Source organism: Leucopleurus acutus (genome assembly GCF_964270905.1).
Source record: "Leucopleurus acutus genome assembly, chromosome: 16".
NCBI lineage: Eukaryota > Metazoa > Chordata > Mammalia > Artiodactyla > Delphinidae > Leucopleurus > Leucopleurus acutus.
Window position 1 is genome coordinate 1795732 of NC_139158.1, and position 19185 is coordinate 1814916.

The 19185-nt window shown below is 58.4% G+C and overlaps 1 protein-coding gene across 1 annotated transcript in view; it reads right to left on the reverse strand.

The window, feature by feature from the left end:
• Positions 1–940: 940 nt before the first annotated feature.
• Positions 941–19185, reverse strand: part of IQCE (IQ motif containing E) — a gene marked incomplete at its 5' end in the record, with an annotated part of 39413 nt that continues 21168 nt past the window's right edge. The window contains 11 exon segments of the mRNA XM_082857489.1: positions 941–3266; positions 4490–4603; positions 5545–5645; positions 6366–6487; positions 6954–7061; positions 9289–9312; positions 10913–11071; positions 13603–13693; positions 14959–15063; positions 16821–17020; positions 18216–18271. Of these exon segments, the coding sequence (XP_082713615.1) occupies positions 3139–3266; positions 4490–4603; positions 5545–5645; positions 6366–6487; positions 6954–7061; positions 9289–9312; positions 10913–11071; positions 13603–13693; positions 14959–15063; positions 16821–17020; positions 18216–18271 (1208 nt within the window). The 3' untranslated portion in view covers positions 941–3138.

The window sequence follows — 19185 nt, forward strand, 5'->3', positions numbered from 1 at the left end:
CACGTGCAGACCAAGCTGGGCTCCACCTCTGAAGTGAAGAGAGCTGCCAACAGCAAGGAAGGCCAGTGGCACGAGTGGGGAGAGGGATCCCATGTGTTTGTGCACAAGTACGTGTCCACACGTTTACACCTTCCTGCCGGCTCTCCTCCTGCTGGGTGAAGGCCCGAGGGGGGACAGTCCTCCATTCTCCTCTCACCAGCTCCAGCTGAGACCCCCCACCCCTCCCCCCTTGAGGCTGCCTCTCTGCTGCCAGGCCCCAGCCTCACGGGAGAGTAGGTGGCAGCAGGCGTGTGGCCGGGCTAAGGGATTGATGAACCCTGCTCTCCTCTGTCACAACCTCTTCAAGGGCCAACCAGCACCTCTGAAAGTGCCAAGTCTTCCAAGTGACCCATTTGCCCGTGACAAGACACACGGTGATCCGCTCGGGCCGGTGCTGGAGCCAACAGACCAGTCCCCGTAGGGGCGTCAGACATACTCGAGGGCCCAGCAAGCATCCGCCTGTGAACAAAGCCACAGGTGCACCTCGTGCTGCGATTTTCCAACAAAATAGTGGAAAACCATTATTTCTCCAGATGTCCACTATTTTGGGCTCATTCACGTCCGTCTGAGTCCCCAGCAAATGATTCCTTCCCTGCTCCTAAAACAAAAACTAGGATTGGGGGAAATACTCCCTCATTTTCACTTCTTGATGCTCAAGTCCTCACTGATGAACAAGGAAGAGAAATTCAAAGACAGATGCGCGAGGTCCCGCACGGCGGGGAGCTGGCTGTGGGACCCTTCCCTCCGGCCGGCTCTGCGCTCCCAGGGCTGTGCTGTGAGCAATGCAAAAGCCAGGAGCCCAGAAGCACAGGGTTTGTGCAGCATGAGCCACGGCAGTGGCACACCCAGAGGTCATGAAAGGTCACGGGTTTATAGGGCAGTCAAGGCAGAGATCCTGGAAAACAGCTTTTATTTACAAAGGCCAACGATGAGTAGCACAGAGGGAAAAGCTTATGCCTTCCGAGAGACTTGCGTACAAATTACGCGTAGGTCAGAGTGTTCCTAAATACAGAGGTCAAAGACCAGCGAGTCCACCACTGCCTCCTGCAGCCACCTGGTGGCTTCACATTTCAACTCCCAGATGTGGGTTCTCTCGCTTCAAAGGATGCTTACCCGGCGTGATCAGCTGCTAACAGGCCCTTGGGAGCTCGGGGAGGTCCTCACCTGGAGCAGCTGCCGGCCGGCCCCGGGCAGGTCTGAGTGTCCACTCTCCAGTCCTCAGAATTTCTGAGCCACACGAGAGCAAACGTTGCTTCCAAAACCACAGCGGGGGTTTGAATTGGCTTAGACGGCTTCTCGTGGAATTTAAATTCTATTCAGCTCTTGAAGGTGAACGGGGCTTTCCGCAGAGGGTATTTATTACTTAAAAACGAAGCAAAGCTCTGCAGCTCTCACGCTGGTTGCTCTGAGCTAGGCGGCCGTCCTTTTCCTAATGCCATCGGTCTTTTTGCTGGGACGAGCGTTCTGGTCTGTCTGCAGGGCGGCCGGGCCCGTCCAGTGGGGCGGCACAGAGGCAGGCAAACAGAAGGCAGGCCCTGTAGGCCCCAGGTCCCTGTCCCGCCCCGCACTGTGCTGCTCCGGCAGCCCTAGAACCCCAGCCCCAAGCCGTGGGCCCCGCAAGCACGCTGGGCACCTGGCATTCTCCAGGGAACAGATCCACACGGCGTCAGAGGGTCACAGCCTTGAGTTAAGTCATTTACTGAGGTGTCTTCAAGGCTGCTTACTTTTACTAGATCAACACTGCTGGGCCCAAAGAGCACAGGCAGATGAATGTACGTATCTGCAATTCTCAGGAGCATTTTCTTGGAAAACTCAGGTCCCGGGGCTGACCTTGCCCATCCCAGCTCTGCCGACGGCCAGCCCGCTGCACACACGGCCTTTTCCTCCAGGACCAGGCGAGGACGTCCTGACAGTGGCCCATCCGTCATAGGTCCCCAGAGCCCTGGGCTCCTGAAAGCAAGGAGTGATGCAGAAATGCCCGTTTTTGAATGGGGTGGGGGGGGGAGAATGACCCCCTGGGGACCTGCAGGCCGCGGGCATCGCCTTCATCACCCTCTGGGTGCCTGACTGGTGGACTGGCTCCTCCAGGCCTTTAGCTGAGCCGGCACCCAGAGGAGGAACGGACCCAGTGGATGAAACAAGGCAAAGGTCAGCAGTGAGTTCACCCGAGTTAGCCATCAGTCCAGCGGGGGAAACAGAAGAAAAAACGGACTTGGAAACTCACAGGCCGAGTAAAGAAAACATGACACAAGCCTGGCCCCCTGGCTGAACTTTTTTCAATCCCCCGTATGACCGGCACCTAAGCGGTGAAAGGGGCTGGCGGGTCCCCCGCCTGACTCCGGGTGGCCGGGGCTGGGAGATCCCTCCGCCTCTCTCACGGGACAGGGCAACACAGATCCTCCTGGCCACACACCTCGCCCGTGCTGGAGCCGGGAGCCTCTGACCGCTGTGAGGAGGGCCCAGGAGTTTCTGAAAGAAGGACAAGTCTGAGCCGGAGCCCCTGAGGTGCAACACGGGAAGGGCTGCCGCGCTGTCGGGGCGCCGGGGGTCCCGCTGGCGACGCGGAGGCGGAGGGGTGGCCCGGGACTAAGCTCTCCCTGGTGCGCAGGGCCCTCCGTTCGGGCTGAGAGCGAGAGTTCTCGCATCAGCTCTCCCGAGGCGCGCTGCCTGTCCTGGAGCTGGTGGCCGAGTGGCGTCAGCGCCGATGAAGCAGCCCTCGCCTGCACGGCCGCAGGTGGCCGGAGGTGCCCCGAGAGGACGTGTCTCGGCCGGGCCCCCTGCTGCCCCGCAGCCCGGGGAAGGTGTGTCTGTCCAGCATGAAGACCACCGGGGGTAGGGGGGACGCGGGCCTGCAGCCGGGGCTGCAGAACGTAGGCGACCCCTTCCCAGAGATAAAATAAAGAGAGGCATTCGGGGTTCCCTCAACAAACAAACAAACGGGCAAAACGAAAGAGAAAAACCGGGGACGGAGGTGAGGTGTCAAGTAGGTACTGTTCTCCTCCCCACAAGATAAGTTCCTTTCCGGTCTGAGTGCTTCTGTCCTCTGAACCTAACCTTGCCCGGACAGGGCATCGCCACGTGCCGGGCGACCGTAGGGGCCTAGGGCGGGGAGACGATTTTCTTCGTGGGCACAGGCGGAGCTAAGACGATCTCGTCGGAGTCATCGGAGTTCACGTCCTCCGCGGGCGGAGTCGTGGCGCGCTGCGGCCCCGAGGGAGAGGGCTCCGCTGCAACAGAGAAGGGACGGCGGTCACAGCCGCGCTCAGCGCCGCCGGGGCAGGCCTGACGGACGCCACGCCACGCCACGCGGCCACCCTCGTTAGAGCCTACTCGCACCCTCTGCGCTCAGCTCCCAAGCATCGGCCAGTTTCCCCAAAGCAAAACAGCCGCGAAAGGTGAAGGCTGGCGGCACGGGGGAGGCTCAAGTCGGCGGCGGGGATTCTCTGCACGTCGCCCTCACTGTAGCGTGCGTCCGGGAGTCTGCGGCCCGGGAGGCCGGCTGTGACTCGTGGGCAGATGCAGCCGGTGGCCCCCGGCTTCCTTGGGAGGACACGCCCCCCGCAGGAGGAGGGGGCGGGCTACGCCAGGCCAACACCCAGGGACCACCCGCGAGCTCTCGCTCCTTTCTTCACGCACATCTAAACCTATTCATCGTAATCGACCCTAGGTTGGGATGCGCCTGCCGACCACCCTGCAGACCCCCTGCGCCCTCAGTGGCCACCTGGATGGGATGTGAGGAAGGGGCAGTTTCCCCTGGGGCCTGGGGCCCGTACTCCCAGCCCCAGAAGACGGCCTCTGCTCTGACTGCTTCACAGAGTAAAGTGCCAATAAAAAAGGAACCAATCCCTGACTTGAGATAAAAGAAGGAAGGAAATCACCACCCCGCGTGCTGCGGTTACTGTAACTGTGTCAGCTTTTTTTCTGTAACTGTCAAGAAGACTATGAGAGTGGAAAAACTTATGAAATTAAAAACAGCAGTTTTCAAGGTTAGCTTCAGTTTTTCTTTCCCTTTAAAAACACTTTCACAATCAGATCAAACAAGGGGTCCATGTGCAGTTTTCACAGAGACCGTTTCCTCGTGTAAACAAGGGCCCGAACGAGGCCAGCAGTGGCACTTTTCAGGCAGGAGGATGAGCTGCCGCTTTGAAAGGACACGCATTTAACAAGAGGAGAAAAGGGCGGCATACACAGGCCCTTTAGCCCTGATCGAGGAATCTAAAGGTCGCCAAACGTAGGGTCTGGTGAAATCCGCCTGAAACTGGTTTTGGGAGAATAATATGCAGCCTTTGGAGAGCTTTACAGACGGAGGTTTTGGACAGAACCTCAAAGTTCAAAGTTCGCTCTGACAAAGCCAGACAAGATTACCGAAGAGGACAGAGTACGATTTTTCACACGTGGCGGTTTCCAGGTCAGGCAAGCCCCGGAAGGGCCCCCGCGACCCGACACTCACCAGAGAAGGGCGGCGGGGCTGCCGGTGTCCCTGGCCCCCATGGCCTCGGCGCTCCGTCCCCGGGAGCCGGAGCCTCCGCGGTCTCCCCGCTGCTCCCCTCGCTGTCTTCCTGCCCTGAAACGACAGGCACGTGGGAGGCTCCCATCCTCACAGGCTCGTCGCACCCACCCATCTTCCTAGGCGCACACTTCTGTTCAGATAAACTGCTCCTTTTACAGTTCTCCCTCGTTACGAAGCACCACGCCCTTCCTGCACCTGCCCTTCTCCGACTGCGCCTCTGCGACCTCAGAACTCAGCCCGCGCGCCACGCTCGCAAACGAGACTCAAGAGTACGCGCTGTCTAGTGACAGTCCCCGACCTCACGCCGCCACCTCTGTGCCCCCTCTGGCGCACAGAGATGGTCCGAGCAAGTGTCCCGGTTACAGTCTGAGGGAGGAGGACCTGAAGTACAGGCAGAATCATACATTTGGGGACTGAAAGCGACTCGCAAGGGGCCCTGCCCAGCCCTCGGGCTCTCGCACAGGAGGAGTGAGGCCCGGGGAGGACCCCGAGTCTGGAGTGGGGCAGAGCCGGGACCGGGCCTCACCATGGGCTGTGCGCCCCTGCCAGTCCAGGGATTTCTCCACTGACTGTTACTGGATCTTAATGAAGCAGAAGAGGAAATACAAGCAAAGTTTTACTTAAAACCAACAAACAGGAAAAACATTGGCCCAAAGGAGGGACACCGCGTTGCTCTAGTTAGAGCTGAGAATAAAAATCAAAACCACGAAGCTCCGGCGGCGTGGGTTGCGGTCACCGACCCCGGAACCGGCCAGCCTGTCGGGCTCCGCGAAGTCGCTTGGGGCCGGCTCTTTCCCCTACGACCCAAGGGACAGGGGACGGAGCTGTGACAGGAAGGTGTGGCCGAGGCGGTACCCAGCTCGCAGGTGGCCATGGGACGAGCCCCCTGACACGACTTTACACGTCCCAGCTTCCGGGACGGTGGTAGCTCTTTTGGTTGAAACCTCAGAAGGCCAGCTGCCCCTTGCGTGAAATCCAAAATGAAATGCAATTACCAGGAGAGGCTGCAGGGAAGGGCGGAGAGGAGGGTGCACTGTGTGGGGCCCAAGCAGGTCTGTCGGGAAACGCTGCAGGGGCAGCTCGTGGACCAGCAGCACTGGGAGAGAGAGAGAGACTAGCTGATTCTGACTTTAGGGAAGGCCAGCGTCATGCGAGGCCGACGGGCCCAGGTCCTGAGACATTGTGCGAGGCCGACGGGCCCAGGTCCTGAGACATCATGCGAGGCCGACGGGCCCAGGTCCTGAGACAGGCGGGCTGTGAGGGGCCTCGGGCGTGTCCCCTGCACCCCCGGCCGTGGCTGGCTGCACCAGGGACGGGCCCCAACCCGAGCTCGGCCCCTGGCCCGCTGTAAGTCCCACTCTTTGCCCGAGGTGACTCATACAGGGTCTGAGCCGTTGCAGCCGGGACAGTCCTGACCAAGTCCCGGCGGATCCGGCAGGCACGGCGCCACTGACAAGAATGTGTTGCTGCAGGAAGGCTTCTGACGACACCCACGTCGTCCTGAACACGGGTCACGCCACGGCGTCCTTCAGGAAGCGGCAGGGCATCGGCACAGGCCGACAGGCAGTCTGCAAACCGAGGGCTCCCCGAACCCCACGCTAGCTAACCCCTCCCATCTGTTTTCTCCCAGCAGGAGGAAACGGTCCTAGAAAGGCTTCTTTCCGAGGACCGGAGCCTGTGGCCCACCTCACCCAGTGGGTGGGTGTAGCTTATGCTCTGGTGACACACCCTGTGCCTTTCCGGCTGGGCAGCCCCCGCAGGTGTCCGGCACTGCCCCGCGATACAGAACACAGGTAGGCCTGCCAGGTGGACTTACCCGTGCCTGGCCCGTGTCAGGTGTGCCCGGAAGGCAGACTGGATGATGGTGATGGCCTCCTCTTGCCACGGGTCCCCCTCGGCCTGGGCGACGGGGCTCGGGACGCAGGGCTCGGGCGAGTCCTGGGGCAGCGACGGTGGGGAAGAGAACCGCATGAGCCCCCGCCACCTCCTGCGCGTGGACCCTCGGCGCCAGGTTAGGAGCGCGGTTCCGACTCGGGTGCTGCCTCGTTACTAACTATTTCATCAGCAGTTTCCTGACTGCAGGTTACTTGGGCTCTAGAGATTCTTAGACTCGGTGTCTGGGGTCCACAGGGGGGGACTCCTATCTTTGCTGTAGTTTAAGCCTCTGTCTTGACCCCAAGATGGACACGGTACTCGATGTCCCAGCACCTCAACGCCATTCGGCTCCTGAAGCTCAACCCTGGGGGGGGCACGGGTGCCAGGGGTTGGAGGGCGAGGCACACGCCCCGGGCGAGGCAGGACGCGAGGACCCAAAGGCGTCTACGCTTGTCCCGCCGACAAAGCGTGGGAAGAAATGGAGAGAGAACGTTAGGACTTGGGCCCGTGTGCAGCCCCTGAGGGTTACCTGGGTGGGAGGGCTTGGCATGGCAGGGGGGTCCGGGCTGCACACTCCACTAGGCAATGGCCTCGCCCGTGCCGGATGCGCCCGGAAAGCCGCCTGCAGCACGGCAGCCTAGTGGGGGCAGCGGGGTGGGGGGTGGGGGGAGACGGAGACGGGTGTCAGTTTCCCTGGAAGACGGCAGACACGGGTTGGGGTGTCCCAGAGGGAGAAGCTCCAACGGCCGAGAAGAGGGCTCCCTTTCTGCCGCAGAATCTCGGCAGTGCCTGAAGGAGCCTCTCTCCCTCATTCGCCACAACCTCCTACAGCGAGAAACATGCCACTGCTCTGGGAAGGAAAAGGCCCTGTTAAACGCTATTACATTTAGCTGCAAATGTGATTCCGTATTTTACACGTAGTTATGTTTTCATGCTGAGATCGTTTATTCCGTGTTGGAATAGTTATTCCACTCCATACGCTTTCCACGTACAACTTCTAAAGTCAAGTAGGGCGGAGCCTGATCTCAGACTATGACAAAGGAATTACGTATCCTTCGACCTCAATCTTAAATCATTTTCTTTAGAGATACACGTGGATGCTCTGTAAGTTCTGAGATCAACGTTCCGGAGTTTAGGGGCGGCACTTTTATTTCAGGGGTCCTGCCTCTAGTCCTGAGCACGGGCTTACGGCTCCATAACATTTAGGAGAACGACACTCTAGCACGCTGAGCCCCACCGTTGAACCTGCGTTTAGAGGTTCAGATGCTTCCATGATCACAGTCACCAAAAGAACACATCTTTGTCTTCCTTGAACGCAAAGTGAAGGAAATGCCACAAACAGGGGTTAGGAGACAGCAAAGAGGCGAGAGAACATCAGTTACTAAGGACAAAATAACGCACTAAAAGCAAATGAGTATTTAGACAAACCCAGAAGGTTCCCACCACGCGGTTCACAGGAAAGCCACCGCACCCGCTGGAGGGGAGAGGGTGCTGACCGAGCAGGCCAGAAAGGGGAGCAGGCGTCCTGCACGCCATGCTGCCCACACGACAGCCCACACGGCGGGTCTGTCATCACCCTGGAGGCTGAGGGAGGAGGGGACACCGGAGGGGAAAGGGCGGAACACCATCGACAGCACACAGGCCGCCGCCTGCTTCATAAATGTGCTCTACGGTCCTTCCAGGGACCCTCGTCCCCTCAGTCGCTCACAAACGTTTACTGAATGCCGACCGCACGCCAGGCACCCCTCTAGGAACCAGGGACCTAGCAGCAGAAACACGGGATGGACCCTGCGTCCGCAAAACTTACATTCTAATGGGAGGGGCAAACAGTTGCAAAAAGGGTGAAGTATCGGGTAGGGACAGGAGCTATGAAGAAGACTAAAGCAGGGCGCGGGGCTGGGGAGTGCCGGTGGTGCGGCATCCAGGGAAGGCCGTGTTTCAGCAGAGACCTGAGTAAAGCCGGGAGCAGGACATGTGAGTGTCTGGAGGAGGAGCCGTCTAGGCAGAGGGTGCAGCAGGCGCAAAGGCCCTGTGGCAGGAGCAGCCTGGATATTTTCAAGGATGCCAGAGACGCCTCCAGACTGAGCGGGGCCGGAGGGGTGACCGGGGAGCAGCGCACGCAGGGCTTCAGGGAACAGCTTTGGGTTTTGTTCCAAGTGTGAGAGGAGTCATTACGGAGTGATGTGGTTTAACATTTAAAAACATCATCCAGGTGGCTGCAAAGGGAATAGGCCGTGGGAGGGCAGAGCAGAAGCTGGGGCCGGTGGGGAGGCCGGGCGAGGGTCCCGGCGGCTTAGATGCGTACTGTCTACCACATACCCTACTGTTCTCCTCTGCTCTGACCCGCATTCTGTCACACCCCTGCTCTCCTTTTCCCGGGCAAGCCACACCCTTTCCCTTACCCAGGGCTTTGTTTGCCAAATTCTCCTGCCCAGGATGCCCTTCCTCTCACTCCCCAGTTCAGTGAGTCCCTCTCCTTCTCAAGGCCCGCCCCCGCTGCAGGGACGTTCCCGGCCCTGGTGAGCAGGAACACCACAGCGCCGTGGACGTGCCCCTTAACCCCGCTTCCATCCTGGACTGGCCTGTCTGTCTTAACGTCTCTCTGTGTCCTGAGGGCCCACAGAACTGACGATCAATAAAAGTGTGTTGAGAGAATGATGAATGACTGAATGAATTATGAAAGTGTGAAATTATCCAAGTATTTATTTGATGTTAACATCACTTCAGTATTTTAACTCAGTGCTGGGGCCTGGCCTGGGTTCATGAAAACACGGACTCAATGACGCTTCTTGAGATCTCCGCACAGTCACTTGAACCAAAGTAAAAATACGTATTTTGAAATTAGTAAAATAAAACTGGCTTACCTCGTCCAGAACGGCCTGTTTTTTCTGAAATAAGGAGATCAGTTATGAATTAACATGAGGATGAGTTTTCCGTGATACCGTATTCTTCCCTTGGTCCCCCCCCCCCTACCACAGCCAACAGCGACGCAACAGCAGAGTCAGCCCCCTGCCCGCCACCCATACCCAAGGGGCTCCGGGAGAGGCTGATGGAGCTGATGCAGACCCGCCTGCAACAGCGAAGGAGGACGCGAGCGGCCGTGACCGTGACCGGGAGGCGAATCACAGCCGAAGCCCAGGCCGCCACGGGGGCGTCTGCAGTTCCTGGCCGGCTGCACGGCAAAGTGACTCGCAGGGACCACTGAGACGGGATTGTCTTAGGCTCCGTGTGAGGAAGCCCCTCCCCCAGCCAGAACTGTCCTATAACATGCTGTGTCCTCTCTGGAGGTCCACAGAGCGGCTGGACACTGCCCGCTGGTGATGTTACAAAGGGGACCCCCGTGCAGGGTCTGGGTCACTGACTCCCAAGTCTGACCAGTCATCAAAATCACGGGGTGGCGGGGGAATTTCTCCGGTGCTGTCACGGTACTATGGTTAAGTGGTACATCCTCATTCCTAGAAGATATGCACTGAAGACTCATAACGTCTAAAACTTACTTTCAAACAGTTCTGGAAAAAACAGTACGTGCAGAAAAGAAATGTGGCTAAACGTGCACTTGGTTGTTGAACCAAGGTGGGGGGCGAGAATTAGCACCTCGCTGAAGATACTGAGTTCTTTCCACTTTCTATGTTTTGTAAATTTTCGTCATCAAAGTTGGGAAGAAGCCATGATTAAAAAAACCCTCCACCGGCAGATTTCCGGAGCTAAGATCTTACACTATTCGGGCAGGTGGAGAGCTCCAGTTTCTGTTTGTTTGTCCAGCTGGGGGAACAAGGGTCGTGTGCGTTCTATCAAACGGGGGGAGGGGGCTTTTGTAGAGCATTTCGTCATCAGAGAGCACCGTCCTTTAACCACTGCAGTCTCCGCGAGCCCCATCTCCGCGAGCCCCCCCAGGAGCTGATGAGAGGAGCCCCACTCCTCCCCCAAGAGAGACCACGGGACATCGCGGCTCCCGGTCTGCCGTGCGCAGCCGGCGGCCCCTGCTGCCCTACTCAGCCCACCCCCGGGTCTGAGACCCCACGCGCAGCCCTGCTGTCCCGTCACCCACACCGCTGTCCCCTGAGAAGCAGCCCCGAGACAGACTCTCCCCGTTCCTGACAAGACGGCCATCCCGGGAGCCCCAGCGAAGGGCTGCCATGGGGCCCGAACCGCCAGCGAGACCCCTAAGCTCAGTCCCGTGCTTGCAGGGGCGCTGCACCCACAGCCTGCGTTCTGGGACCCGTCGGGAGGTGACAGAGGCTTCCAGACCAGCCACTGCCCGGCCCGCGGCAGGCACCCCCCAGCTCGCCCACACGGGCTCCAGGCGCGGCCTTCCTCTCGCCCTCGCCGCTCGAGACCCCGGGTCTCCGGAGGCTATCTTCTGCCTCCTTACGTTTTCCTACGTGTCTAGGGCGTCTGGCACGGAGCCCGCCCCGGCAAAGGGACGGAGGAAGGGCTGGCGAGTGAGGATGTGGGCGGCAGAGGGCCGGCGGGCGAGGGAACTCTCACCCAGTGCTGGTGCCCCTTCCACCGGCGCTGCAGGAGCCGGGCGGCGGCGTCTCTTCTCCCCTCGGAGCAGCCGGAGCGGGGCCGGGAGGAGCCCCCCTCGCTCGTGTCCAGCTCCGAGTCCGTCTGGGAGGGACCGGGGGGTCGGGGCGCTTCCCGGGTCTGCAGGAAGTCCAAGGTGAGAAGGGTGACTGGGTCGGGGATGGGGGCGGAGAAGCCGGCTATCAGGCCAGGAAGCAGGATATTAGGATGCAGGCAGAGCTTCTCAGACTAGACTTTAATTTAGAGGAAAAAAATCAGTGTCAGGCAGAGCTTCTCAGACTAGACTTTAATTTAGAGGAAAAAAATCAGTGTCCACACCACTCAGCATGCCAGACGACAAAAGAAGTCTCTGGAGAGCTAACACATTTGCTAGTAACTAGGGTGAAAGTCGGTTTTCGTTAACCCTGTAAACTCTGGGGGTAGCACTCTCCCGCGAGGAGGGGAAGCAACGTGACCTGTGGCGTCATCAGGTAACCACAGCGCACCTTCTGAGCTCGGTCACGTCAGTGCACCCATTACCTGCTTCCCGGGAGGTCCTTTCACCGGCTCCCTTTTCGTCTAATGCTGGATTACAAAAATGGGACTTCTGAGATAAAAGGCAATAGATTCCTAGCTTGGTTGTTTGTTTGTTTGTTTGGCCGGACCCCGTGGCACGTGGAACTGCCCGGACCAGGGATTGAACCTGTGTCCCCTGCAGTGGGAGCGCAGAACCAGATGAATTGCACAGACAAAGCCATTACCGCCAGTTCCGGTGGACGTGGAAAATATTTTTTCTCCCTAAGGGAAAGCTCCAGGAATAGGCAGAACTCTCCAATCCACGTGTGTCGGGTGCCCCCCAGGGGTCAGGGCTGCCTGCGGCGGACAAGCCACGGGCCGGTCAGCACCGTGAGCATCCCACTGGGAAAGGAGCCTCGAGGAGACAAACGGCGCGGCTCTGCCCGCCACACGCCGGGCAGTCAGCGGCCCGGCGCCGCAGCCACCTGGGGCCGACAGCGCGGGCGTTTGGGTAGGTAGGGGTCTCCCGAAAAGGGCCCATCGGGCAGGGTGGCCAATCTCCTGCACAGGAGGACAGTGCCTCTGCAGGACCCAGAACACTCTCTAAAGCACTGGAAAAGCAGCCAAGGAGATGCACCCATACGGGTAACACAGAAAGCCTACTTTCCTGAACAACGGAAGGGACTGAGGTGGACCCACACGTCCACCCCACGTGTGGCCAGCTGGACATGCGGGGTCAAGGGCACCGCACAACCCCCGGGGCTCCAGCCAGCATGCGCCAGGAGAGCCACCTTTCCTTTGCCGAATCAGTCGGTGGCCTGGGGTTTGTCTCAACTTGTAATTGGAGAGAGACACACTCGTCAGCTTCTCCACATTCCCTTTTAGGGCTTTTCTCTTTCCCTTTTGTGCTGGGGTTGATATGTAGCATCAGATGCTAAAAGGAGAGGCCTTGAAACAGGACTCCAGCTAAATAAGAAAACCTTGCAAGAGGGAGGCCCGGCTAGATTTTTAAAAAAAACAAACCCAAACACTTTTCTTTTCCACTCTCAGCAGATCAGTCAACCCCGCACCTGGTATGCCCTCCCTCTCCTAGAGGCCAGTCCCCGTCAGGCTACTGGCTACCGAAACAGCAAGTCGCTTTCTGAAGCAACAGAACTTCTCGGCTAAAACATGTGCCGGGTAAAGCCTGGCCGTCCTGGTGGATTCGGCGTGTTACTCAGATCTGTAGCCAGCGTCGCAGAAGAGGGCGGCACGGCTGCCCATCTCAGCGTGCACCCACGCTGGACGCCCCGGCCAGGCTGGTCTTCCCTGTCACACACTCACACGACAGGCTCCCCTTGGGGCAAACTGCAGCCACAGGGTTTCAATGCCTCAGTTATTAGTTTTTTGTGTTAACAGATATGAGATGATAATTGCCATCTGGGGAATCCATTAATCGGAAAAAAAAGGATTAGCAAGGAGACACACTCTCGCCACTAGAAGTTCTAGCATAGGTGGCACTGGGCCGACGGGGGCCAGAGGGCTCCCCTGGTTCAAGAAGGTGCTCAGGGAGGAGCCAGGGGAGACCCTTGCCGTCGTGTCCATAGAAATGGAGGGAGCGAGGGGACAGGGAGGAGGGTCAGCCTAGACTCACCGCCTGCCTGCCTGCCCACGGGCCCTGCGGAGGGAGCTGCGGCTCCCCAGTCACCCAACCCCCGGCCTAGGGGCAGGGGCAGGGGCCGTGCCGGCCCCGGCGAGCGCCTTCCCAGCCGGCCCCCGTGTCAGTGTCAGACTCTGCAATTTACATTGAACCTCCCGGTTCTTCACTGAGAGTTCGAGCCTTCCCTGGGGCCTTCCCAAACTCCTTCTCGCCTTCTAACGGCAACCCTTGTTGGATATTTAAACTTTTGTTTGAAGTTTGGGGAAGATCTTCACTCACCGGCTTAACTATCTAAGACGCGAATACTAGTTTGAAAAGTCAGTTAACTGATAATTAGTGCAGAACTCCAGGATTCAATACACGCAATTTATAGAAATCGATTGTGATGGTAGAAGGAAACTGGACTGTCAACGTTGGATTCAGGCAAAACTCCGGGCACGGAGACAGTCAGAACCATAACGCATCAGCTCAGAGTCCCGCCATGCCGGACAGGAGGTAAAAACACAGACAACCCTACCTCCGGGCTCGTTTCCTCGGGGTCCTCCTCCCCTCCTTTCTTACTTTCTTCCAGTTCTTGAAACTTCCTGGTAAGTGCTTGAATTTCCTCCCTAAAGTGGGAAGGGAAGAAAGTGACACCTTACTTGCCATGACGCCGTGTAAGATGTCTGTACGTGACAGGAGGGGTGGCGGCCTGCAGAGCTGGCAAGGACGCCCCCCGGGAACGAGGTGGGTGCCCCGCCACCACCTGACTGCCCAGGAGCCGGCACTGCCCAGGGCGACCCCTCCGACCCCACTCCTGACACGTGGGAGGAACGGAAAGAATACCGACTGCGTGGACAATGCGCGGGTATCCTTTGGGGTTTTTAACAAGCAAGGCGAGTGGAAGGAAAGACAACTCGTGTACTTGCTACAGATCTCAGAGGCAAGGTAAAAATAATTCTTCACTGTACGCCCGCCCATTCTGATTGACTTTAATTCTAGGCTTTTGGCAAAGTCTAGTCACGTTTATTCTGAAGATACAATTTGGTATTCATTTCGGTAATCCGTGTCATACTAATTATTCTGAGTGCTAAATATTTCTGCGCAGATTTCTAACCTACTTTTTTGGGCATTTCTTACTGAGATAACATTCATATAACCCCAAATTCACTATTTTAAAATATGCGATTAAGTGGTTTTTAGTGTAGTCACGACGTTGTGCAACTAGCCTCACTATCTAATCACGGGATAGTTCTGTCACCCCAGACAGGAGCCCCTTACCTGCCACTCCCTACTCTCCCCTCCCCCACCCCCAGCAACCCCTAAGCCGCTGTCTTCTCTATTAATCGGCCCATTCCAGATATGTGCGAATTGCACGGTATGCGGGCTTTTCTGTCCGCCTCTTCAGGGAGCATCAGGTTTCTGACTCATTCACGTCGTGGCAGGTGTCAGCCCTCAGCCCTTTGTACGGACGTACTTCCGTTTTTACTCTCTTCACCAGCTGACGGACATTTGCCATGCGTCCACTTTTTATCTACGATGGACAGAGGTCAAGGACGGAGCGTGGGAGGTGGCGTCTGGACCCGGGGTGTGGAATCAGGGCGCGTCTGAGGCTGCCCGCAGCGGCCGTGCTGGAGGAGGGTGCGGGCCGGGGGCCGTGATGCCAGAGCGGCAAACACTGGCCCAACCGTGAGCAGCCTTTCCCCAGAGGTCGGATATTTACTCTGAGGGAAACAGCCAACCACGGGAGGACCTCAGGAGAGGGGCGATGTGATCGGGCTGGAGCTGTACGGGCCGCTCTCGATGCGGGCTGAGCGCGGATGCGCCGGGGTGGGCGGGGCTGGGGAACAAGGAAGGGCCTGGGGCTGCGTGTCTTCCGACTTCGTCCACTCACCTCAAAGCCTCCTCTCTTTCTCTTCCCTCCTTCTCACCCTCCTTCATGTTTTCCAGCTCCTTCTCCAAGTCAGCCTTTGTCTGCAGTAGCTGCTTCACCTCCAGACTGAACGAGGAACCAGAGATATTTCAGCGTCACTAAAACAAAGGCTCGCAGTGACCTGGGTCACCAGAGCACGAAGAGCTTTCAGAAAACGTAAGGGGTCCAACCTCCTTCCTTATGCATGGATGAGGATGAAGAAAGGCCCTTCTCTGTAACTGCAGGGATCTGGGAGCAGCGCCGGGGGCGCCTGGTTATTTACTGAGCGCCTCCCGTGCGCGTGGGCAACGGACGGAGCAGGGCTACCGGACGAGGCGCAGGCCCCGCTCTCACGGGCGTCACCGTCCCGCGGGGAGAGGCATTAACCCAGCGGTCACACAGCTGGGTGCCTAATCTGCTCCTGAGATGAGAGCTCCCGGGACCCGCCATGGACCAGACGGTGATGCAGCCTGAGCTGAGGCCTCGAAGACAAGAGGGTTCCCAGGCACCTCCACCCGAGCTTGCCTGTGCCCCACGGGTGACGCCTCGCTGAGAACGTGGCTTTAAAACGTTCCACTGCTCACCGTGGTGGTGACCTCACGTGAATGACATACGTCACCAGGAGTGTCACACGGTAAGGGCTCACCGAGTGGAAGTTATTATCGTGCCATGCGACGGCTTAAGAGATAATCAGAGATGCTATTTACCGTGCAAAATGACTGGCCTAATTTTTATAAAGAACCTAGCACATGGATGCACTATTAGGCTTCGACTGGAGGTGAAAAAACAGGTGGAGTGGGAAGGGATTTGCCTTCTGCTGTGAACAGAAGGCAGCAGAGACAGGTCCTTCTCAGACCTCGACGTGCACGTGAATCACCAGGGGGGTCTCATTAGATGCAGAGTCAGGTTCAGGAGATCTGGGCCAGGCCAAGGTAACCAGCCCCGGGTGGGCAGGGCCCGAGGGTCTGCATCTCTAACCAGCCCCCAGCTGATGCTGCGGCCGTTGGCTTCCTAGGCCACACTCTGAGTAGCCAGGTCTCAGAAACACCATCTCAGAAGGTGCATGGGTTTAGCCTGCTTGCGACAGAACTGCAACTGGAGAAGCCACACGTAAACAACGGGTGGAGGAGACAGGAGCGTTTTAAGGGGGCTACAGAGCGAGACACTAGAGAACGAAGGGCAAATGAGCAGAACCTTGAGGCTTCGCCTTCCACACTCTTATGGTCACACTGACTACTCCACGCGCCACAGCACTGTCTTGTTTGATGCACAGATTAGGTGTTGGAAACATAGCACTGAATCTTTAAACCCTTCTGCAAGAGACCTGATGGATGGCCTGTTATCTTACACGAATCAATCACAGTCAATGCTTCTCTGAAAAAGAATTTGGAAAGCCGTCTGGAATTCCGTGTAAAGAATTTGGAAAGCCGTTTGGAATTCCGTGTAAAGAATTTGGAAAGCCGTCTGGAATTCCGTGTAAAGAATTTGGAAAGCTGTCTGGAATTCCGTGTAAAGAATTTGGAAAGCTGTCTGGAATTCCGTGTAAAGAATTTGGAAAGCCGTCTGGAATTCCGTGTAAAGAGATTTAAGTGGCACCCTCCGCCCTGTGCTTTTCGTGACGTCATACGGCCAATCAGTGTCTCCTTTTCCCCACTAAAGCTGCCTTCATTTCACAACTAAAACATCACAAGTTTTAGAATCGTAGAAACGTATCTGTGTGACGACTGCCATGAGCTGAGCCTTCCCCAAATCCCCAGAACAGCTCAAGTCCAGCAACTACACAAGTCACGGGAGCAGGACCTCTCCCGGAGGTGGCCGGGCGCCAGCCGTGCGGGACAACGTACTCTCGCTCCTGCAGCCGGGTGTGCAGGGCATTCCGCTCGCCCTTCAGGCTCTTCACAACCCCCCGCAGTCGCTCGCTCTCCTCCTGGCGGTCGGGGCGCGGCTGCCGGTGCACCGTGGAGCTGGACACCGAGTGAGCCGGCGGGGTAGACCTGACCACCTCTGAAGCGTGGGATTTGGGGCTTTCCATCAGACTTATTTTCTGGAGGCAACACAGGCATCTGTTAGACGTTATTTCTTACTTTACTTTCCTAGGAAAGAGACAACGACCAAGGGGAAACTCATCCCAAGCAAGGGAATGGGAAGAGCTCTGCGTGTGCTCTGAGAAGCCTGGGACGCTGACCGGGGACAATTCTGCTCCACCAGAGTCCTGGGGGCGATGGAAGGGCATCCCCGCCCCCAGAACTCTCTTCCTCTGGAGCAGGGAGCACGCAGACCCAGCCGGGATGGGGCAGGTGCGGTAATAAACAGACAGCAGAGCACGGAAGGTGAAATCGTAAACTGCTTTCCTTTGTGCTTGTTTACCCTATTATTTCCCTAGGACGTCTGGAATTTTCAGCCTCTGTGCTTTCACACGTCAAGGACGACCCAGCTCTGCCAGCTGGAGATACCGAGCGCCTTCAGAGTCCCACTGATGTCAGCATCTCTCGGAGCGGAAGAGCGCTGCCCCACCGGCTTCTGGACCACCCCTGGCTGCCCTTCCTTCCTAACAAGCTTTATTCCTGAACTACCCACAATTTATAGACACTTAAGTTCTCTGCTTTGTAAATACGTGAAACGATTGTTTTTTATTGCTCCCCTCTAGGTTTCCTCTGCATCCAAACAGTGGACAGTTCTAACTTGACACTGTACCAGTACTCAAAAGGGAGGGACACTTCTGACCCAGTTCAACAGAACCAGATTGACGACATTTGCAAATTCACATGGGGGATATGAGGAAACGGTAACTTCCTAACTTTCCTGGTTGGCAAAGTGCGGATGCACAGTTTTCTGAGAATTCAAACACTACACGAGTGGTGAGAAACAATCTGGGAAGTGACTGGTAGTAAAAAGCCCCCAGGTGCACGGCAGGCTGGGTGTCTGAAAGGCTCTGGGATCCTACGCACCCAGCGACGGGTGCCCACGAGAGCCTGAAACGATTCGGTGTGTCGTGTGACCATGCTTTGCCGTCTGTGACACGAGGGACAGGCATGACATGCCCTTAGGTCTCGTCCGGACCCGTAAGTCTCCTCTTGTCAGCGTGTCCGCGTGCCGTCTGCGGACAGACGGCCACCATTTACATGACTCCCTGCGTAAGTCCCGGGAGCGGCGCTGTGTCTGCCCCGTGTTCTAAGACCCGCTGCTCCCACACAGGCGGGTCCTGAGCAGGGAAGGCGCCGTGGCGGGGCCACACTCACTTTTTCCAGCTCTGCGATCCGCCGAAGCAGCCGGGGCCTGCTCCACTCCACCGAGCCTGATGGGACAGCGGGGTGTGATGGGCGCCCTTCGTACAGCCGTCCCGACGGGCCCCTTCAGCCCGGACCTCCCGTCTGGAGCACGGTCCGATGGCATCCCCTCCAGAGGCTGGCCCCCACGGCCGGCGGCCCCACGCCCGGCAGACCTGAGGTGCCGAGGGCGGCCCCACGGCGACGTCTGTTCCCTTTCACCGCGGCTTTACCGACACAAGCGGTCGGGAGAGGGCTCAGTGCGGCCTTCTCTCCCGATTCCACCCCGTCGGGCTCTGGCCTCACCAGCCTGCCAAGACGGCCCTTCTCCAGCTCAGCAGCAAGTCCACTCCGCCACATCCCAGGCCCCGGCCTCGGCCCCAGCCCCCCGGCCACCAGTGTGTTCCCCGACACCCACACGCTCCTGGAGGCCCCTCAAGCGGCTCAGCTGGTCCATCCTCCCCCCACTCACTCGCTGGGTGACCGGACTCTCGCTGGGTCACCTGGTCCCCGACGGCCTCCAGGACCGGTCCTCCTGGCGAGGGCCCCGCCCGACCCCCGACTCACCGACGCACCGCCCTCCACCGGCCGCCTACCCACCCCCCGGCATGCTCGCTCCATGTCCCCCACCCCCGCCTGTCCTTTCAGTAGCCCGGACCCCGTGTGCTCACAGGCTACACCCACTCCCCATGTGCACCGGAGCCCGGCCACCTCTCACCACTGCCGTGCCACCTGGGCCAGGCCACCAGCGGCCCCTGCGAGGCCCTTTCCTACATGGCGTCCACTCAGCACAGGAGCAGGGGGTCCTCGAGAGGCGAGGCAGACCCTCCCACCCCTGCTCCAGCCCTCTGTCCCCTAAGTGGCCTGCAGGGCCCTGTTCTCCCCCGCCCTCACCTCTGTGTCCATGGCCAGCACGTACGCAGGCTGGGCCCCCGGCCTCAGA